Below are 22,550 nucleotides of genomic sequence, written 5' to 3'. Positions count from 1 at the left end.
GAAGAAGGATGGGTCAAGCTGGAACGGGTACACCTGTTTTCGTGAGTCCTGCCAGGTTGTTGGGAAGTTTCGGCCCAGAAAGCAGACAGGTGCGGGGACGGGCCAACGTGGTGTCAGTGAGTCCAAGCGAGGAAGGGGGTGTCGCAGCCCAGCCGCTCTGCCCCCTCTGCATTTCACCTCTTAGCCCCCCACAGTGTGTTATTTTGTTCTGTTTAGAATTTTCTCACTGTAACATCGATATGGCCACAATATGTCACTTCAGTGATTTTGCTGGCTGACCCACCAAAAACGTCAGCTTACATCGGTGACTTCTTTCTCTTTCACGTTCCACACGCAGCTTTTTCGAAGCTGCCAGCTCCGCCAGGGGACGCGGGAAAACGTGCCGTGCAAGAAGGGCACTTTCTCGTGAAGACGTAGAATCCTTTGGCCAAGGGCCACTTGAAGCGAGCAAGTCCTTGTTTCTATTCCTCGTGGGCAGGGGCGCTCCCTTCCTCTGCCTCCCATCCTAGTGGCTCCCTTCCCTCCTATTGTCCCCTGGGCAGTGCCTGCTCAAAGCCCTGGGGCAGCTTGTTGCCTCACGGATGGTGGAAATAGGGGGGGTGGGAATAGCGGTGGCAAGATACTTCTCTCCACTTAGGGGATCCCCTCCCCCTTGACATAGCACAGAACAGGGCTGGAGGGGGACAGGGGTCAGGGACAGTTGCTTAAATGTACCTAACATGCTGCCTGCACTGTCCTTGCTATGTCCACCCTGTCTCATGCTTTATTTTGGCCGTGTGTTCAGTAAGTTAGCTCGAGCTCAGCATAGAGGCAAGAGGAAGTCATCAGGCGGTGGCCGCAGAAGTCTGGAAACTTGGGGATAATACCACATCTGATTCTCTTGACTAGGTTCTAGATTTCTGTTCACTCTATAGGCAAACAATTCCTAATTTTCAAATAGCAAAGGCGATACCGCTGCTCCCACCAGGGACCGTGATGTGAGGCGAAGCACGTGGGGCGGAGATGGCTGTGGGCCCTCGAGCCTCCCTTCCTGCCACCTGGGAAGACGTGGCCCAGGGTCTGCGCTGTGTGGAACCCCGGCACCAAGCAGCAGCACTTCCTGCCACTTCAGACTCATGGTTGCAGTGGTGACAATGCCCCTCTCTATTGTCCCTGGACCACAAGTTGAAAATATCAAGACAAAGCAAAAGCCAACATACTCTTAAGAACTTTCCTATGGTTCTTGTTATCTTTTTTGCTTTTTTTTTTTTTTTTTTTGCAGGAGGGGAGAGGCTTGGGAAAAAAGAAGAGGGCTCCCACAGAAGGAAGCGTCGCTGCTCGTTTGGATGCGAGGGAGGAGGCACAGTCCTCAGTAAGGGGCCCACGGGACTCAACAGCCCAACGCGAGGGTCTGGGGTCTAGTGGACATCATCGGGGGAGCAGATGCAGGGCTGGCGGGGAGACGGCCCATCGCCCCTGGGAAATGCTCCTGGGACGGGTGGTTTGCTGAAGCGGACAGGGGACCAGTGGTGTTGCACCCTTTTGTAAATTTGCAAAACCATCCGTTCAGCTACAGGAGAACAAGGGCAGAGAATAAAGTGCAGACAACGATTCACTTATCTTAAGGATGGAAGATTTGGGGAAAGAACTTTGATACTCATTTGTCAGCCTGGAAATACTTCTGGCAGGAACTCAGAGGACACGGATGAATGACCAAGTCACCTGCTGGGTCAGGGCTGTAGGGACTCCCATTCCGAGGCACCTCTACCAGGTTCCATGAGGAGCACTAACTGGAAAATGCAAATTCTCAGCAAAGACGAGGCAGTCTTTTCTTCTCCAGGCAGAAAGGGTGGTCGTGGTTGGCTGTGGGAACTAATGATGCGGACTCTCTGCAGATCTGTTTTCTGAGTCCCTGAGCCGCAGCTGTTGAGTTTCCAGACACAAACAACTATGTATTCTGTGAGCCTTGCCGAGCCCACACAGCGAGGAAGAGCCAAGCTGGATTCCATTCCGCTTCGCACATCAGCAGCTCTGTTGCCAGCTGAACTCCAGGGCGAAAGCTGTGCCTGGTAACGATGCAGGCGGTAGGGATGGCACAGCTGGGCTGGCATGGGCAGCGAGTGGGGGACACACTTGGCCTTGAGTGTTTTGGGGAGAATGAGAAGTGAAAGGAGATGAAAGACTGCAGAAAAATATTTATCAGCCTCTTTAAAACTGGTGCGCAGCAGGGAAAAATCTGGTTTTACTAGTCGTCATCGACCACATGCCTGCGTGTGTGCCTGTTTATGTTTAGGTACGGCCGGCCTCCGCTCACTGAAGAGTCGGCAGACAGGAAGGGGAGGCAGGAAAAGCGGTCAGTTCTTAGTCAACAGCCACCGTGCACCACGCAGACGTGGCCAGCTAAGGGCACGGTGGGGGCCGAAATCCCATCTGCTTTCCTTGTACACAAGGGTCCGAGTGCCCCTCTGGGCCCCTTTCCACACAGGGCTCCACATGGCACCTTCTCTGCCTATGTCACCACACATTTGAAGAGGTTTTAATAGAAAGCTAAAGGGAAGGACAAATGGGTAAAAGGTGGCAACAGAAGGAAGATAAAAATGTAGCTATTTTCTTTCTCCTTGCTAGAATGTTTCTTTTCTAACATTTATTTTGATTAAAAAAACCAACCAACAAACAACCCTCACCGGAGGGTATGGTTATTGATATTAGAGAGAGGAAAGGGGAGAGAGAGGGTGAGAGAAAAACGTCAATTGGTTGTCTCCCATATTCGCCCGCCCGATTGAGAATCGGACACTCAATCTGCGTACGTGCCCTGACCGGGGATCAAACCTGCAGTCTATTGGTGTATCGACGTGTGGGATGATGCTCCAACCAACTGAGCCACCTGGCCAGGGCTAGAATGTCATTTCTTGATGTCGTCTGTTTCTGCTCAGCCACTCGTGACCAGGCACTACGGATCCTCTGCAGCAGACCCCACGGAAGACTGCACCTGAGGAGCTATGGCTGGGAGATGGGGTTTCGGAGGCTGTCAGGGAGTCCCCGGCGGCCAGTGGGGAGTGCCGTTCTGAGTGGAAGGGCCGGCTCGGACAGCTGCAAGGTGCTCTGGCCCAGAGAGCGGTGAGACGGGGATGGATTCTGGTGCAGAGGGAAAGAGCTGAGGGCTCAGAACCCCTCGGGGCCTAAGGGAATCTTGTAAGTCCAGCTGGCCAGTGGGTGAAAGTCGGGGGAGAGGACACGTGCAGGAGGGAGGGAACAGTCTTTATCGGGAAAATTGGGCACAGAGGCACCCATAGCAACTGTGCCTCTGAACTGGAAATTTCCGCCGGAGCAGTGATTCTCAAAGGGCAGTCCCCAAGCCAGCAGCCTCTGCGTCACCTGGAAACTTGTTGGAAGTGCAGACTGCAGGCCCCCTGGGACCTGCTGACTCAGAAACGATGGGGGTGGGCCCAGCAATCTGCGTTTTGAGAAGCTCTCTAGGTGATCCCGATGCCCATGAAAGTTTGAGAACCACTGGCTTATGCAATGCAGCAGTTTTCCAAATGAGCTGGATTCGGCAGGCATCTGAGAACCCAGGCAGAAGGCCTGAAAAGACTCAGGCAAGGTGCCCGCTTCCCAGTGTGCTCAAGGTCAGCTGACCTAGTTTTGGCCTTTGTCCTTGGGCTCTGGGTCCCTTGCCCTTTTGAAAGAAATACTGAACCAGACCAGACCACTCACTGCATTGGCACAAGATCACACTTTAGTTCAGAGATGCATTTGCATAAATACTTGAATCGGGTCCACGCCTGCAGGTGGAAGCCTGGGAGCGCGCGGCTCCCCACGATCCTGCAGCCCTTCAGGCGGCGGATTTTAATACTGAGGAGAGTGGTGATCGCTTCTGAAGCCGGCTTAGCAGCTTGCTTTGACATTCGCCGATGACTCCCTGCCCCACACCTCTCTTGGACTAAGATTTTCCCCTCTGAGGTAGATTATTTATAGGGGAAACCAAATAGAAAAGATTTTTTTTTCTGTCGTTTAACTTTGCTCATCCTTTGCAAACAGGCTGACTGAGTCTCCTGTTTGGGTCGACAAGTACACTTTTACCTTTTAACCTATGCCCTCTACTTGAACCCAAGCAAGGTCCCATCCCCTAGAAAGTAGACATTAGGATCTGTTGGCCCATCTTCTCTTCCCCTCCCCGTGCCGAAGGGGCTGGTGCACTGCAAGACCTGGGTGGGCCATGCCACCTCTACACGTAGAGTCACCACATGGGGACACTTGCCTGCACCCCAGCACCCCGAGTCCATGAGCACAAGACTGGCCCTACTGCACAGGTCACAGAGGGCATGGCTGGCTTCCACAGGGCTTGGCATCCTCGGGTTTCAGAGCCTCGTTGCAGGCAGCAGAGGCCTGGCCGCTGGGGTCCCGGCATTCCACGGTCCGTCGCTGCCAGCCGGCCCCGCAGCTGCTGGAGCACTCAGACCAGTCCCCCAGGGCCCACTGTGCGTTGAGCAGGGGCTGGATGACGTTGGTGGTTGCTCTCTCCTTGCTGCTCTGTATGCTGAAGTTCACGTCATTAGGAACAAAGAAGGTATATTTGACTTTGGGGGGGAAGTCCTTACCCGGGACGGTCAGGAGCTGCACAGTCAGAGGCTCCGGCAGGGGCCGGAAGCTCTGCAGTCGCTCCAGGGTGGCAATGGAGCCACTGTACTTCAGGATGGTCCCCTTCACCAAGATGTCCTGCTCTATGGCAGAGATGGCCAGGTTCCCATTGAGCAGGTACTGCCCGTCAGCGGTCTTCAATGCCAGGTAGTTGCCGTCGTTCTGGACCCCTGGGTGGCTCCGTTGTTTCACATCAATATTCGTGGCACCAGCTGGGATGGTGACGATGTCGTTGTAGCCATAACTAGGACAGAAACAGAACAACACCCTTAGGACCAGCGGCTTCCCAGGTCAGAGCCTGAGGAAGCTAACCTGCTGGTGACTGGGGTGGTGGACAAAAACCAGTAGCAAATAATTTCGCAGCCACCTCCACGTTCCAAATAAATTAGCTGCCAAGGCCGACAGCAATAGTTCATACGTTTGTTTTGCATGGGCTTCTGCCCTGCCCGGCAACTCTTTCAAATGCTGGGGCTGAGGCTCCTGCAATGTGTGGATCTTGACAGTAGCACAGGCAGGAAGGCAGCCCAGGGGGTTGAAGACGGCACTGGGGCCGCCAAACCTGGCAGCTCTGGACTCACGGGAGATCTCAAACACATTTAGCTTTTTGCAGTGGTAGAAAACTGCTTGGCCACTTTCATACCCAGAGCTCAAACCCACATGGAAAAATATGTTTCCACATACTCATTCCAGAATCTGACACCTCACCCCACCTCTTAGAATCACTTGGATCTTAGGGCAGGATCCAGGCCACAGAGGAGCGGTTCTCTGGACATGCCCAGATTCCGTGAGCTGTGCTTCTGGGTGCACAGGGTGCTGTTTGGGGAACATGTTCCAACGCAATTGTAGGGCTTTACATGAACTGGAGGAACGCTAGTTCTTATTCGGATCTCCTGGGCTGAGAGCAGCTGGGTTACACAGGTTGGGAAGAAAGTAAAAAGGACCGAGAGGAGCAGAGCCAGTTGGCTCTTCTCTATTTTGGCCTTACGCTCAGCCGCTTCCCCCAGGGCAGTGTGAAAGCGTGCACGGGCCCATCTGTCTAACGCCCAGGAGGCAGCCGGCTAGGCGACCCTACATCTGAACATCCCACGCCCCAGGCTTCTTTTTTCTCCATCCTCTGATTTTAAATTTGGAAAGACGTCCAATTGTCTGCTGTGGGTTGATTCTGTCGAGACAGAGAGGACCGTGTGGCTACATAACTCCTGCCTTCCCCTTCATCTCCAGGAAGTGCCTGCAGCGGCAGGAAGAGCATTGTCCAAGAGTCAAGAAACCTGGGTTCTCTTCCTGGCTGTTACTCATTGTCAGGTGACCTCAGGAGAGCCAGGTGAGCTGACCGAACCTGTTTCTTCACCTGTTAGTGGGAGATAGCAGTGCTGGCCTTGCCCACCTCAGGGACTCATTTCAGGAGTCCAACCAGGCCACAGAGGTAAAACACTTAATCAAATACCAGGAGCTTAATGGGTGTGGGGCACTGAGCTGTGAGCAAGTGTATGGAGCGCTCAGACTTAGGCAGTCACTGGCGTCTCTGAGGTCCACCCTTGTACCCTCTTCTCTAAAGACCCACCTGCAGGAAGCACAGACTCACCAGGAGCTGGGTGAGGCGTCCTTCCCCAAACAGGCCTGCTTCCTGGCAAAGGTCCCCGTTACTCAGTGCCGTTCTATTGCCAGTTGACTCAGAGCCGATCCGCCCCTGTCCATGTGGCCTCTGGCTGCCCTGTGCCTGGTCCTCTCTATAGCTAGTCCCTGTCCCGTCTCATGACGATTTTACATGACTCCCAGATCCAGAGGACTGCTGACATTTTGTCGAGAAACGGAAGCTCAGTACTCCTTGGATATTAAGGAGCGGCCACAACTGAAACTTAGGAAGATGTGATTCCAAAGCCCGTTCTGCTCTTCCGCCTCCGCGCTGAACTACCAGGGGGCTCACCTCGAGGGGTTGAGGGAGCCGGAGATCTTCCTGCACGAGTTGCCTTTGCCCCCACACACCCCACATTTGTCCAGCTTCCTAGGCGAGTCCACCACGTGGTCGCAGCCAGCCTTGACACACTGGCCACGGACACAGATGGCCAGAGTCTCTGGCCCGCACAGGGTGCCGTCGATCACCTGCAGCAGGGAAGGGGAGGGGAGGGAGGAGAGGGTGAGGTGAGCACAGACGTGGCCCAGGGTGGGTTGGGGGGGTGGTGATAGCAGGTGACTTTCAATCTGGTTCGATCATCTATTGATCTGATTTCTAGGAGGACTCTCACCTTGGCCTCAAACACTTTGAACTCACTCCTCCCCCGGGCTCTACAGAACAACTTGCAGCGGTCCCGGGGGGACACCCCTGCGTACTTGGGGACCCACTGCAGGAGGTTCCCATCCATGTCAGTGTAATTGTAGGCATTGTACTTCTCGCACTGCTGCTCCCGAAAGCTCTTCCCTGAAAAGAGTAAGAAGAGGCGCGGAGTTAGCGTGCTGTGCTGCAGTGGGGGGACCCAGCTGGAGAAAGGCCTGGACTCAGGGGTCTTTCTTCTCCTGGTTTTGACCAGACTCAGGACATAGGTCCAGCGTCTCCCGGGCCCAGCATTTCTAGGTGCGCCCCATCTGGGGCCGCGTGGGACCCTAATGCACAGGGCAAGGGAGGGAGCCTCCAGCCTCATCAGGGCTTTCTGGGGTAAATTTCCTTTCCATTTGAAGAAGATACTAAGTCTGTTTAACAAATAAATAATCTTCGGTGAAGACAGGAGACCATTCAGTAAGTGTGGAAAGCATGGAATGGAATTATAGTTTTGAGCCTCTGCTATTGTGCTCCACCTTGACTTCCTTGGTGACACTGGACAGACACATGGCCGTGGACTTCCCGCCATACAGCTCCAGCTCTGATGGTGCCCTGCGCCCCGCTTGCCGTGGTTCTGGGCGTCTCTGGGGGACTCCATCGGCAGGGGCTGTGATTACCCCCAGGCTCTGCGAGGCCCGACTCCCTGCTGTCCCTGCGCTAACTGGACCGGTTTCCATTGGCGGGAAACGTTCCCGTCTGAGGCTGAACACTGGAGTGTCTGTGGCCCCCATCGCCCGGCTGTCATCAAATGCTACCAAATTCAGGGCAGTCTGTGAGTCTAAAGGACTCCGTGCCGCTCTTACCGCCCTGGTTCCCCCTTCACAAGCCCAGGCCTTGTGCCTTCGCTTGGGGCTAGTGCCCAGCCTCCTACACACAGCTGTCTCCTTTCCCATCCTGCCGTGCTGCTTCCAGAAAAATCCATCTGCAGGAAGAGTTTTGCACGGTCCTGCGATGAAGCCTGCTCTCATCGCTGAGCTTCTCCAGCTCAGCTGGGTGCCTGCAGGCCCTGTGGGGACTTCAAAACCCAGCAGCTGCGCCCTGCTCCCAATCAGTGCATCCGAGGGGCCTGGGCCCTGGGTCTCAAGTTCTTCCCAGGTGACTTGCAGGACAGCTGGCACTGAGGACCTCTAGATGCCATTTAATTTTTTAAAAAAGACATTTTAATCTATTTTTAGAGAGGGAAAGGGAAAGAGAGAGAGAGGGAGAGAAACATTGACTCATTGATTCAGAACAGCCGCTCTGGCCGGGGTGGCCATAAGTGGCAATTACCATCAGGGGGACATTCCTCTGTGTGGCATGATTGGTACTTGGTTCTCCGGCCCAGGCAGTATCTTCCTCCGTTCTGAGGCTCAGGGTCCTTGCACTCTCGGTGTGAAAACTGAACTCCTCCTCCGCAGGTCCGGGAGCACTCCCCCCAGGGCCCCCAGGGGGCCCAGCCTCCATCCACCACGGCCTGCAACACACAATATCACCGAGTCAGCAGCTGAGTTACAACTGGGGGCAGCATGGAGTTCAGTCAACTGCCCTGATCATTCGTTTGACAGCCGTGTGGTCTGCTTGGCTGTCAGCTTTGTGAACACAGAGGTCCTGCTGGGCTTGTTTTTGGGGGCTGCCCAGAGTCTGAAACAGCGCCTTGCCCTCAGTATGGTGCTCAGCGCTAGCTGTCAAATGAAGCTCTTCTACGGGACTAAGGTTGGGTGCAACACAGCAGTTCATCACGGGGGCCAGTCTTGTCCTTCGAGGGCAAGTGGAAGGGTTTAGAGACCTTTGGGTTGTTACCAGAGAGGGTCCAGGCTGCTGGTCTCTCGTGGGTAGAGGATGAGGTGTTGCTAAACCTCTAATGACGAACATACAACAGCAAACAAGGCACCCGCTGTGACCAACACCATTGCAGCCCCTGGTGTCTCTGGAGCCAAGGTGGGAAGTCCTGGTCTAAAGGAACAGCCGCTGGGAGGGGCAGCCGCTCATCTGCCAGCTCCCAGTTCAGGGGCTGGTGTCCCTGGAGGGTGGACAGAGCTGCCGCCAACTTGGTCCTGTGAGGACAAAGCTTTGTCACTGGTGCCTTCATAGAGTTTTCAAAAGAAAACTAATATTAAAAATGGCATATTTGCTTCTATAAAAAATGAAAACACAGAAAAGTGTAAAAAAGAAAGTCTAACTCTAAAAAGGAAGTGTTACTACCCAGAAAAAAACATGGTTATAATGTTAATCAACAGCCTTTCACATTTTGCTTTGAATATTTAATCATAAAAATGAGGTGTTTTTTATTTTATGCAGATGGATTCTGTCACATATATAGTATCTTATGATCTGTCCTTTCCCCTTAAAAATAGGTGATCAGTAGCATCCCATGATCATCCCACATCAGCCTGCCCGGGACCGAGCTTGGCTCTGGTGCTGGCTGGGGGGGCGGTTGCTCAGACTCCCTCCACCTGCTTGGGGACCATGCGTGAAGCACCCACTACGAGAGAGGCTGACACCTGAAAGTGAAGCTCAGTGTCCACATGGGAGGAGGCTGAGGATGAAGCATGAATCTTACCCTGGCTCTGGCTCAGAACTAGTGCGGGGCTTACCTGGCCCAGGCAGGCTCCTGAGACTCAGTGCAAAAGACACACATCATTGAGAAGAGCCCTTGGGACAGGGAGTGCCCAGGCCACTCTGGTGATTCAGTGCTGGGCTGGGAGCAGGCTATACAACCCAACAGATGCTGTTTCATAGGGCCGCCTCAGTGACTCTCTGTGAGGGAAATGTGATCAGCCCCACAGGCTGGAAGCATTAAGAGCCGGGCAATGAGGCAGATCATTGAAAACTGTCTGCGGCGTTGCCTTGGTTCTGCCTGCACACGCGCTCTGTCCCGGCCAAGGGTTCTCTGCCTGCCGTTGGCGAGGCCGGTTTCTCCTCCCCGTCCTCTTTGAGCACAGAATTCCCACAATTACTCTCATTCCCCCCACCTCTTAATCATGAATTGAACACACAGCTCTCCCCCCACTGCCCACCCCACCTCCGTGTCCCCAAATGGCCATTGCTCACCTTCGGCCTCTCTACTTCCTCCTGGGGAAGACAGCTGCCCTCCCAGCACAGGTGCCCGGGCCCACAGGGTGTCCCATCAGCCCAGGGCAGGCTGCCGTTCTTCGTGTGGCAAAGAGGTTCAGTGCCGTCCATGTGGCACCAGAGCTGGGCACAGATGTCCTGGGCAGAGGTGTTGGGACAGTGGCGGAAACCCAGCCCAAAGATCTGCTTGCACTGTTGATCCAGCTCGTAAAGTGCCTTCTGCCCCGGGAGGTCTGTGGGGAGGGGCAGGGCGGACGTGGGGGCGTCGAGGAGACAGTCCCCTAGGAATGGAGGAAGCAGAGGAACAAGAATGAGGGGCCAGAGTCTCCCTCAACAGTGCTATTAGCCCTCAATCCCTCCCAACGGGGTTGAAGGTCTAGATGTCGTGCTTCCCTGGACCTTTTTTTTAAAACTTTTTTTAAATTTATTTTTTTATATATATTTTACTGATTATGCCATTACAGTTGTTCTATTCCCCCCTTCATTCCTCCCCCCGCACACGCCTCCCCCACCATTCCCTTCCTTTAGTTTATGACCACGTGTCTCAAGTTCTTTAGATTCTATATTTCCCATACTATTCTTGCCCTCCCCCCTATCGATTTTCTACCTACCATCTATGCTATTTATTTTCTGTACCTTCTCCCCCCTTCTCCTCCTCCCACTCCCCTGTTGCTAACCTTCCATGTGATCTCCATTTCTATGGTTCTGCTACTGATCTAGCTGTCCTCTCAGTTTGCTTTTGTGTTAGGTGTGGTTGCTAATAACTGTGAGTTTGCTGTCCTTTCACTGTTCATCTTTTTTATCTTCTTTTTCTTAGATAAGTCCCTTTAACATTTCATAGAATAAGGGCTTGGTGACGATGAACTCCTTGAATTTGATTTTATCTGAGAAGCACTTTATTTGTCCTTCCATTCTAAATGAAAGCTTTGCTAGATAGATCAATCTTGGATGTAGGTCTTTGGATTTCATGACTTGGAATACCTCTTTCCAGCCCCTTCTTGCATGTAAGGTGTCTTTTGAGAAATCCGCTGACAGTCTGATGGGAACTCCTTTGTAGGTGACTGTCCCCTTAGCTCTTGCTGCTTCTAGGATTCTCTCCTTCATTTTAATCTTGGCTAATATAATTATGATGTGCCTTGGTGTGTTCCTTCTGGGGTCCAACTTCTTTGGGACTCCCTGGACCTTGACCTAAACACTCACCGCTCATCATCTAGATAGAACTTGTCCAATTTTTGACTATCGGTCACAAAATTTACCTTTGGGATTGAATTTCATTTGTTATCCAGAGCATCTTCTATGATTCAGTGTTTATCTGGGGGATGCCAGCAAATTGTGTTGCTCATCTGCATCATGATATAATTGGGGGTATAAATGAACTCTTGAAAACCATGGCATGCAAAATAGAGCTAATGTACGGATCTTTGGATAAGCCATTATTTTTGTATTACATGTGGCCCTGCCTCCTTCAAGGAGGAGGCTCCAGAATAAATTGTTTTCACTCACTCTGCAAGCCAAGCTGTTCTAACCAGGCCCACCACTCCCACCCCTGACCCCTGGCTCGCTCTCTGCCATTTCCAAGCTATCATGTGATGTCCACTCCAGCCAGAATACCCTTCTCTCCTCTGTGTTGCAAACATCGTTCTGTTCCTTTGAGCTCTGTTCAGACCCACCTTTTCCATACAGACCTTCCCAGTCTCATTCCACCTGCTTCATGACTGACCATCAAGATTAGCCCAAAGCTCAGCCTGCTGGAAAATGGGGCCTGGAAGAGTGTGAGAAGGCCGTGGCCCCGGAGGTGGGGCAGGGGACAAATCCCTGAAGTCTCTCCCAATCCTAAGTGGCGATGATGCTTTGTGGTGGAGCTCAGCTGGGAGCGGCGCTACCTCGATCTAAGGAGCTGGCCGTGCAGAGCTGCACAGCCAGCAGTGGGCCAGAGATACCTACCGTGCCCGCCGTCCAGGAGCTCCGTGAGGTACATGGCACTGCAGGGGGACCAGGGCAGTGTCTTGTTCAGGTGGACGAAGAGAGGTGCCATCATGTGGTGCTTGCCCATGGGCCCAAAGAGCCGAGCACAGGGCTTGGAGTCGTCGTGGGGCATGCTGAGCACGTGCCCTGGGAACGGAGAGAGACCCATAGTCTACCCTGAGGGCCTCCCCTGCTCTCGGCCCTCCCCAGCCTGCTCCAGGGCTCCCCAGGTGGCCCAGCGCCCCTCCCGCTCCTTATTCCTTAAAGATCTTTTCCACTCTGGGCTTTCTTCTTCTGGGAAGCTTTCTCAGAGGACTGAGGAACATGGGTGTCCCTTTATTTCCTGCCTCAGCCCGTCTTAGATCTACAGTCACCTCAATGACCTGTTCACATTCTCTTCATAGTCGGTCTTCCCAGAGATCTGACCCCCGAGCCCGCATTTTGTGTGTTGGCATGTTTCTGGTGACCTCTGACAATGACTCAGGACACCGTTTTAATATTTTGGCCTTATGCTCAGGGAGGGCGTGGAGGAAGCGCAGTATGTACTGGCACGTGATCATTCTGTCAGGATGACAAGGGGAGCCTGGCTAGCTGCGAGGCCACGCAGGCCGCAGAACCTGGGCGAGCCCGGCTTTGGAAGAGGCAGTTCCCTCTGACAGCATCTGGCAGGCTCGGGCATGGCAGCTCTTACCCAGCTCATGGGCCAGAGTATAGGCTGCCTGGAGCCCCTCGTCCTCGATCACGGAGCAGCTCTTGCTGGGGTCACAGATCGTGCCAATGTCCGCCACGCCCAGGGTGTCACACATGCCGTCCTTCCCGCAGAAGTTCTGAGTGTCGGAGAAAGTGAGAGTGTGAGAACAGACATGAACAGACCATCTTCCTATTGCTGCTCCTCCTCAGTAGAAGGAAGGTTTTTAAGCCCCAATCTCTAAGTCTTTGCAAAGGACACTTGGTTGAAGAAGACTGGCGCCCCTTCTGTGTCGGTGTGTGCTCGGGTGGGCTGGGGCAGCTTGTCTTGGGAGGCAGGACAGCACAGTGGGTAAGAACACTGAGCTGCAGCGAGGCTACCTGGGCTTGACCAGGGCCCTGCCAATTTGTGCTGCTCTGTGTCACAGTTTCCTTGGCTGTGCAGTGGGGGCCTGTACAATAGCACTTGCCTCATGGAGGAGTAAACAGAACCTTGCACACATCATCACACTCTCTGGCCTTGAGGAAGCGGCCCGTCTCGGTCACACCAGGTCGGGGCAGCCTCCTGATCTGGGGAAGTCCTGAGGGTTACTGCCTGGCTGCCTGCCCTGACATTTAACAACCGTCCCAGAGAGACCTCCTCTCTCAATTCCTGCTCCAGACGCCCTGCTGGGCAGGGTGAGCCCATTTCCTCTTGTTATGAGCTCGGCGGACCGCTGGTCACAAACGTTTGGAAAAGGGCCCTGTTGAGATTCTTCTCCTTCCCTTGCAAATACCTCATACGAGCCCTTGTGACCTCCTCTCCGTGGCTTCACATAAGAGGCTCCTGCGTCCAGCGGGGGCCAGCAGGGAGACATTGCCCATGTCTGGGCAGGCCTCCTGGTCTCCCTCTGACCCACCTGCCCCGCCCCTCCTCCCTCCCTCCCCTCCCCGGGGGGCTGGGTGCACAGACCTGCCTGGTGAGCAGGATGGCCGTGTCGAAGTGCTCCGGGTGCCGGTCGCTGGGCTGGTTGAAATGCCGTTGCCAGTTGCAGAAGTTGCGCAGCGTCAGCCCCCCATTATCAGACACTTCGGGGCCCCATTTCTCATCTTCCACTATCAGCACTTTCACCACCACCAGGTGCACCGAGTTCCGGATGCTGGGGTGCTTGTAGATGCGGGCAGCCACGGACATGAGCGTCAGGATGTGGTTCTGTCGGGGAGGAGGGGCGGGAAGAGTGAAGGGCTCCACCCCCCCAGCCCTTGGCCTGCCCACGGCCACTGCCTCTCATTACCCACCCGCTGGCCGGCTCTGCACTGAGGGTCTGATCAATGGCATCCTGCTGAAAACTCGCACCCTCGAGACCCTCCATTTCATGTAAAAGAAAGTTGTGTCTCGGTAAGTGTCCCAAGATCACAAGTCTGAGTGTACAGCCGGCATCTGAACCCACAGTGCCTGGCTCCAGAACGCGTGTGTTTAACATTGTGCCAAGACACCTGTGGCTATGTGAATCAACAGTCATTAAAATTCAATGAAATCGAAGTTACAGTTCCTCTGTTGTGCTGGCCACAGTTCAAGTGTGTCAGTAGCCACGTATGGCTTGTGGCTACTGTTTTGGACTGGGTGGACAGAACATTCCATCATCACAGAAAGTTCTATTGGATGAAACTGGCTATTGTGCCTTGACCTTGACACAGCTGTCTCCCTGCCAGAGGCCCTCCTTCCCACCCCATTTGCAGCCCAGAAACAACGAACTGAGTGCTCCAGGTTAGAAGACTGGCCCTCTTAGAATCCAACTGAGCATTTTCCTGGTGTCTGCTGGGGTCACCTCCACTTTTCAGGATGGGGTCACTGCTCTGGTAATCACTGCTAACCACAGCTACTTTGCCCAGGCGCAGGCCCGCACTTCGCCTGTGCGGCCCAGTGTGTGCTCACAATAACCCCATGCAGGAGGCATCGCCACCCCTACTTCTAGGCCCACGCAGCTCTTGCAGCCAGCGTGCAGCGCAGGCGTGTCCGTCTCTGAGGTCCACACTCTTCCCGATTAGTTTCCCAGTGCGTGGCCTTCTGGTTTTTGCCTGGACAGCCCTGGGGCGTTTATTCCCTTCTGCCTGGGGCTTCAGAGGACCGGGTGGGGCTAATGAGGCCCAGATGCTCAGACTCACACCTGCTTTCAGCCCCACCCAGGCCAGCTGAGACAGTCCACCTCACTGCCTGGCCGCCGTCTTGTCCTGGGGCTGCCAGCTGCTGCTCCGGCTGCATCGGAGGCCAGGCTGGAGCTCGCTCTCCTGCCTCCAGGACCTCTGAGAGCGAGTTCTCTGGGGTTGTTTTGCAGCAGAGAGAGGGGCGAGGAACCTGTGCCTGCAGCCACGAGTGTGGCTGGCTGAGCAGCCACTCGCCTGCCCTGCTCCCTGGTCTCGGGGCACCATCTCTGTAACCCTCTTTTTCTCTCCTTGGTGGTCTGGACAGTGGGAGTGAAAGGAGGGTAAAGGAGAGTGAAAAGCTAGAGTGGGACATTTTATCGTTTGAGGCCATGTGTGGGAGTTCCAGATGAATCCCATCATTTGTGAATGGGATCTGTCTGTTCACCTCATAGGCAACAAGCCAGGTATTTTGTAAGCCCTACAAACAGGGGTTGGCAGGTTCCTGAGGGTGTCAAGTACTCCAGCTATGTTTAGGCTGATGCAAACATCTTATCAGCAAAGCTGAAACTTGGCGTTTGCTCTTGGAGTTGGATTCCTAAGCGAACAAAGCAATCACATCATTATGCAACTGGGGGTGAGGGCTGAGGAATGGTAGCTTGCTGAGGCGACTTCCTGCGCAGGGCTTCACTGCTCCCAGGGCCAGGATGAGTCTCCTGATTTCTCACTCGAGGAAGGGCCAGGGTCTGCTGGGCCAGGGGCCACCTCCAGGGATTTCTTCCCAGGCAACCTGAGACTCTTTTCATGAGTTTGCCCCTTTGAGTCCCGATTTCATAATCTCAAGGCTGGCGAGAAGATATCTTATGAAGACGATGTGAACAGAAGAGGTACCAGCTGCTCACCACTGGTCTTGGAAAAATATATAGAGAACCGAAGACTAGAGCTTTCAGAAGGCCCTGTGATCCCACACTGCTGCACCACAGATGGGTGAGGCTGCGGCGACGTTGCCCAACACCACGGTTTGCAGGGGGTCTCTGCCTTCACAGTTCGGGCAGCTCGGAGCACCTTCTCCAGATGACGAATTGCTGTTGGGCTGAGCTGGCTGGAGAGCCATTTCCCTTTAAGGCAGTGGGTTCGACTTGAGGACATTGGCGGTCCCTCTGGCTGCCATCTCAGAAGATAATTTCCATGGCACACTGCAGGAAGGTTGCAGCGTGGGTCCAGCGTTTCTGTTAAAATGCCCACTTATCTCCTTTTATCCATCTCATTGAGCTTTTGGAGAAGGGAAGGGTCACCATCCCCACCGTTAGCTCCTCTGAGGAACAGTGGCAGGAAAGCCTGACGGTGGCAGTGCGTCTTACAGTTTCCCCGGGGGAGGGACCGCTGGGCCTCGGTGGGGTGGTGGCCCTGAGTCAGCAAGCCTCTCCTGATTCTCAGCCAACCCTGAGTTACGGTTCCACAGGGAGTGGACTCCAGCGCCGTGAAGGAGAAGGTCACAGGCTTGCTCCACCACCTGCTGTCTATTTATAGCCCCCTGCACACCAGAGCAGGCTGCTTGCTGGGGTATGTGAGCAAGGCTGTACCCTGGTGGAGCGGGGTCCCAATACAGCAGGCAATCCCTCACAAACATGACAGGCAGGTTGGCTAGTCCCTGTGGCCAGTCCTGCTTTTGAATGACTTGGGGATCTGCTGCCCTTAACTCTCATGGTGGAAGGCGGGGCACCTTTCAGGGAGCCTTCTTCTCCGTTGGCTCCCCCAGACCTGGAAAAGAGAAAACCACCCAGCCAGCTTGGCTGGAACCCCGCCCTCTTTGATCCTCTGAGCTACAAACCAGCAGATCCCATCCAGAACTCTGGGGCAGCCAAAGCCACGAGGCTGGGGGTCCAGGGGCGGCTGGGCCTGGGTCAAATGTATTTCTAGCAACTTCTCCTGCTCATCGTGCCATCTGTTACGCTTTGGTTGTTTGCTCCTTGCACTGGGGGTCCTTCTGTTTTTCCCTGAAGCATGCCTGGACGGGCAAGGAGAGGACGTGAGGAAACATGGGGACCCCCTCTGACCTCCACGACCGGGGCCATACTTTTCCTTTTCCCTTCTGGGCATGTCTCTAGGGCCTGAGACTCTCTTGAGAAGGAAGAGGGGGAGAAGCAAAGGAAAAGGAAAGAAGAGAGGGTCCTGCACCAGTCCCCTTCGTTTCTCCTCATTTTCAAAACAACCAGAACGAGGTCACCTCCCCACAGCACATGCTTAACAGAACCGCAGGAGGCAAGTGTAACGCTGTGAGCCAAGCCAGCTGGAGAGGGAAACCTCTCTGCCATGTGGGACAGCAGAGCTGACATAGCAGTGGTGGCTATGGGACCACACCACCCTCCTACTCTGACAAATGCCGTCGCTGAAGGCAACTCTGAGGTCAGTTATGCTTTGTCGAACACCTACTACGGACCAGGCACTGGGTCGGCTGCTTTCCATGTTTTACTGTAACCTCAACACAATGCTAGGGCATTGGTATAATTATTCTTATTTTGCTGGTGAAAACAGAAGTACACAGAAATTAGTACCTTGCTCAAGAACACTGATTTCTATCTGAATCATGACACTGACTGCCACCCGTCTTTGCTGCCATGAGGAAAACTACACAGCAGCTGGGACAAATGCAACCTTGGAATGAGCAGACTTGCCCCAAGCTTGTCTGGGCACACCCCCCCCTCCCCTGCCCTCTGGCAGGCCGGAAAGGCGAATCAAAAAACCTTAGAATATTAAGGCATTTTCTTTGGGAAATACTTCGCATTGTCGATCATTCTGACTGCAGCAGACAGAGGAGATGGAAAAGACTCATCGTTTGGCCAGTGGGAGAACACAGCTCACAGGAATACAACCCTTGTCTTTCATCCGTGAAGACTTGGGGGGCTCCCGAGAGAGTGGGGCGCATGTCTGTTTCTGTTATTTCCCAAAGCAGGACACTTTCGACACTTAGAGATGGTACTAAATGGGACTCTGCTGGGCACGGTGGGGCACATGGTCACTTCAGGGTTAGGGCTGTAGGGACAGTTTCCCCAGAGGGTGTGGTTAAAGGGGAGATGAAGTGGCTGTGACTTAGCCTCTCCCTAAAATCACTGGCTAGTTCCTTGGCATCTTGGGGAACCCCTGGTCTGCTCTAGGGACAAAGCATGTTGCTCTCAGGAAGCCTCTCTGCTGAGAAGAGGATTCGGAAGCTCAGTGGGCAGCTGACCCAGGGGCAGGGCAGATCTCCCAGACGGAGTGTGGGTGCTGCTCAGCCCCCACTCACTCCTCTCCTGCTCCGGTTTCACCCAGAGAGCAATTAGCAGCAGCCTTAGCAGCAGCCGGATGCAGACAGAGTTAATGGTCTCCTCTGAGGTGGTCTGTCCTTTCAGAAAGCCCCTTTGTCTGGGCTCCCTCGCTCTGAAACCAGATAAGAAGGTGGGAAGCGGGGGCCCCTCTGTCAAGGGATTAAGTGAACTCAAGTGCACGGAGCTCTGGAAAACTTCATTGTCACTCAGCGGCGAGACCTGGTTCTTTCTCTTGGCCTTCATGGTGGTTCCTTCTCTGTATGGGGCTCGGCTGGGTGTCTGTGGACTTGCTGGGTTCAAGGACCCATTCCCGCAGTTGGACAAGTGTCAGGGTGTCAGCAGAGTCATAGGCCCTCCCTGAGCCCAAGGCCTCCTGGCACAAAAAGGGAGACCTGGGTTGCCACCCGGCCCTGCCACTTACTTCCTGGCTGTGTGACCCGGAGAAGGTCACCTTCTTCATCTAAGTCCCTCACAGGTATTTCCACGGAGGCGGCACATGGGAGCCACCCTGTGAACTGAACATACTCAGAGTGGTTTCCGTATACAGTGCTGAACTTTCCAGAAGATTCATCATGAAGCAGCCTCACAGTATACATAGGACAGGGGTCTCTCTACACAGATGAGAAAATCTAAGCCCTTGAGGGGATAAAATCTCTCCTCACCCTCATCATGTCCCTAGTTGCTAAGACACCCCCCCCAAGTGTCTTCAGCAGTGTGCACAAAGTCTCCAGGAGACTCCTTGGAGAGTTACTTACAAAGACCTGGATTCTATTTCAGGGAAGGGTCTGGGCAGGCAAGGTCTTGGAGAACCAGAAATTGACATTCATTCTTAGCTGGGCTCAGGGGCACCTTCAGGAAGCCCAGGGAACTGAGTTGAGAAGTTCAAGTTCATCCTGTGGTTATCTCCACAACTGGTGAGCAGTCAGAGCAGAGGGGCCAGTGGGCAGTCACAAAGTCAGCTGTGCCTCAGCCCCGCCCACCCCACAGGAGAGTTGGTGGGCGGGAACACGAGGAGACTGAGGCAGAAGTGGCAGGCCTGGTCTAGCCCAGAGAGGACTTTTCTGTGAGCCGTGAGACCTAACTGTAGATGCCCTAGGGAGAGGGGCTCAGCCTTCACAGGTGCTGATGTCCATTCTGACGTACTCTCGTGACCTGGGCTAGCTGGGTGCAGAGGTGTGAGCCTGTGACTGCATGTGGAGGGGGAGGGGTGGGATACGCATGCACTAGGCCGTCCAGCCGGGCATCACAGGAGGCACCATCAGGTCGGCTCTGCGAAGAGAGAGCTGCCTTGTCTGGTGCAGCAAACCTGGGTCAGAACACAGCCCAGCCTGCGTCAGGGGCACGAGCAACCTGGAGCCCAACACCCAACCAAGGCCGCTTTTAGTCGGCTCTGGTGTCTGCAGAGGCTAGGCATGTCCTGGAGACAAATTCTCAGTATCTTAAAGGTCTAGGTGAAAGCTCAGAGAGCAAGACTGTAGGAAGGCATGAGGAAGGACATTTTGGCTCCAGAGGCTGCCAGGCAATTGCTTTTCCTGCTGCTTCTCCACGCTCTTGCTATTTGTACCTCCTGGTTCACAGGCATGTCAGACACTGGTCCACATGGGGGCAGGGGTGGGCTCAGCAGCTCAGCTCTGGGTTTGCAGGGAATGTACTTCAGCCTCTTTCTGGTGCTGGCCCCTAGTAGCCAGGCATGTGAGAGAAGCCCCCTGTCGAGGACTTGCCAGGCAGGCAGAGAAACAGACACTAAGTCAGTGTAGACACAAAGCTTGTGGCCAGGCCACCTTGCCCACTTGCAGCTGTCTTGCCATGCTCTGGGACAGGTGAACCCTGCGACAGGCATCGTGCAGAGGAGCCTGTCCAGGGTTTAACCTGCCCCTGCAGTGGCCAGAGGAGCAGCCACAAGGACCTCTCACCGCCCCCCAGTGCTTCCCATCCTGCCATTAGAATGCATTTCCCAGTGACTGCTCCATGGGACAGATGGGGCGAGAAACAAAAGGGCCAATCACGCCTCATCTAGACTGTTCTGCATGGGTGATGACGGAAGGTTCGGTGCCTCCAACAGTCAGGCACAGGCTGAGCCTGGAATAGGTCCCCAGCCAAGACTGGCATCACCCAAAAGCACCAGCCAAGCCACAGCAGCGCCCGTGATCCCTGTTTCGGAACGCTGTTCTGGCTGGCCACTTCTCTGCCTGTTGCTGGGCGGAGAGGCAGCGCAGCCCCTGCACTTTGCCTGCTCTGTGGGGCAGACGCTGGGGCCGGGGCAACACAGACGCTCCTGCTCTGTTCGCCCCACCTTTCCATCTGGTTAGAAACCATCTGCTACAGGGACCATCCCCGGGACACAGTTTTCCTGCCCGGGATCAGTAGAGAGTCGTCTGGCCTCAGAGCAGTGGGCGGAGGGGGTGGGGGGACCCAGTGTAGTTCTGGTGCCACCAGCAAAAGTTACTGAAAGAGATCACATCTCCCCCCCCCCCCTTCCCTCTTTCCACTGAAGCTTCAGTTTCCCGCACTGAGCCCCTAGGCAGAAATCCCGTGGCCTCCCTTTGGTGCTGATGCTGGCGTTGCCAAGATCTGCAGGGCTGAGCGCCAGGTTGGCAAGGTAGTCCCGGCCCCCTGATCAGAACCAGCTGGGCACACAGAAGTGGGGCAGCCCCTCTCCAGCGTTCAGTTCCCTCCAAACAATGCCTTTTATTTATGGCAATCTCAGTTCTGTTCGCAAGGGAATGAAATAGCTGCATCTTTCCGTGGGAGCCCCTCAGGTGTGGAGACAGTAGAGGGCTGAGAAATGGGGGGTAGGGTGGGTGTGTTCTTCCAAAACTTTCAGTCTTCATCTCTGTGGGGAAAGGCAGGTGCCCGGGGCCCCTAAAACCCGTTTCGGCTCAGTGTGCCGAGTGCTGCAGGAGGTTCGGGGTGGGAGGGACGGGGCTGGGCAGCCGAGAGGGGGAAGCGCTGGGACCTGCACCCTAGATCTGAAGGGACGCGGTGGGGAGCGGCAGTAGGTAGACGACGTCAGAGGTTAGGCAAAGAGTTCCTGAGCTTTCTCAGAAAGGAAACAAACGACTTGCCGGGGGCAGGTCTTGGCAGAGTGTGGAACGTGAAGGGTTTTCTCAGAGGGACAGAGAAGGGAAGAATTTAGAGACCCTGGGAGCTGACCGGGGACCTCCGGGCAAAGGGAGTCCTACCTGCAGGTCGGGTCCGTAGAAGGCTGCCATGGACGCGTCAGCCACCAGCAGCGTCTCCACGAAGCGAGCCTCAGACACAAATCGCTTGGTCCTACTCGCGCCCCCCAGGGGGGAAAGCAGCTCGCCCGCGCCTTCCGACTGGTCTTCGCCGTCCTCCTCCTGCGCCTCCTCCTCCTCTTCCTTCTCCCGCTCCTGGTCTCTGTCCTGCCTCTGGCCGTCAGCCTCGGGTCCTCGGTGGAGGGGGTGGGGTCGGGCGCCGCGCGCCCCCAGTCCCCAGTGCTGCAGGCGGTGCGGCCGCTGCAGGGAGTCCCCCGCGCCCTGCGGCTGGATGGTGAACTCCTCGCCGTCCAGCAGGAAGGAGCCGCTGAGTCCGCCGCACAGGCTGACGGCCGCCAGAGACTCCGGCTCCCCGTTCACTGTGCCGGAGAAGAAGCAGTCACGCAGCTCGCGCTCGCCCCCGGCAGCCCCGGCAGAGCTCCCCAGGCGCTCGATCTTGAACTCCGGCGCCAGGAAGCTGGCGTCGGGCGCCAGGCGCAGCACGAAGTTCTGGCCGAAGGCGGACAGGTGGACCGCCAGCTCTCCTGCGTCGGCCGCCCGCCGCGTGGGCACCACCAGCTGCGAGGCCGGGCCCCGGGCTCCGGGCCGGGCCGGGGCGCCGAGGGCGAGCGGCTGCAGCAGCAGCAGCAGGAGCGGCGGCCACTGGGGAGCGGCGCGGGGCATGGGGGCTCCGGCTGCAGCGCTCGAGAGGGAACGAGCCGCCAGGCGCGGGCAGGTGCTGGCGGCGCAAGCGGTGCCCGGCCGCTCCCTCTAGGAAAAGGGAAATCAATCAGGTCGCTGGGCGACTCAGCCCGTGGGGACCCGGCCGCGGCGCGGTCCCCTGGCGGTCCCTTGGCGGCCCCTCCGGCCGCAGCCCGCTCCTCCGCGCCGGCCTGCAGATCCGAGCGCGAGCAACTGGCGCCCCGAGCCGTGCGCGCCCGCCCTCCACCCTGCCTCCTCCCCACCCTGGGAAGCACCGAGTGGGCTGCCGAGCCCTTCGTATTTATACTTCCTTCCCGGCTTTGACATAAGAGGTTTATTTTTGATATCTCACTATTCCCGTTTCCCCTCCCCTGGGATCAGAGAGAGAAACTGAAAAGAGGGAGCGAGAGAAGAGGAAAAAAATTTGGATGAAATGTAAAACCAATCAGGAGTCAGCGAGACTCACTCCCCTCTCTACCCCTCCCTCCCGAAGTGTCAACTCCAACTTTTTTCCCCTTCCCTTTACGCGGTCCCGCATTAACTCCTACAGTGCTGGATGGGCCCTTCCGG

General features: G+C 55.4%; 1 protein-coding gene across 1 annotated transcript; it reads right to left on the bottom strand.

The window, feature by feature from the left end:
• Window positions 1-2,629: 2,629 nt before the first annotated feature.
• On the bottom strand, window positions 2,630-22,123 carry ADAMTS8 (ADAM metallopeptidase with thrombospondin type 1 motif 8). Its single transcript, XM_037145160.2, has 9 exons — window positions 21,243-22,123; window positions 13,587-13,826; window positions 12,639-12,774; window positions 11,927-12,094; window positions 9,962-10,263; window positions 8,201-8,384; window positions 6,861-7,033; window positions 6,542-6,717; window positions 2,630-4,861 (listed from the first exon to the last, which is right to left on the bottom strand). Exons 1-9 carry the CDS (start codon window positions 21,960-21,962, stop codon window positions 4,291-4,293), a joined length of 2,670 nt encoding a protein of 889 aa, XP_037001055.2. The 5' UTR covers window positions 21,963-22,123; the 3' UTR covers window positions 2,630-4,290.
• Between the last annotated feature and the right edge of the window lie 427 nt (window positions 22,124-22,550).

This window comes from Artibeus jamaicensis, unplaced genomic scaffold, assembly GCF_021234435.1.
Source record: "Artibeus jamaicensis isolate MK-2021 breed Jamaican fruit bat unplaced genomic scaffold, CSHL_Jam_final scaffold_660, whole genome shotgun sequence".
NCBI lineage: Eukaryota > Metazoa > Chordata > Mammalia > Chiroptera > Phyllostomidae > Artibeus > Artibeus jamaicensis.
Note: the sequence above shows the minus strand (reverse complement) of the source record. Positions and strands in the feature narration are given on the sequence as shown.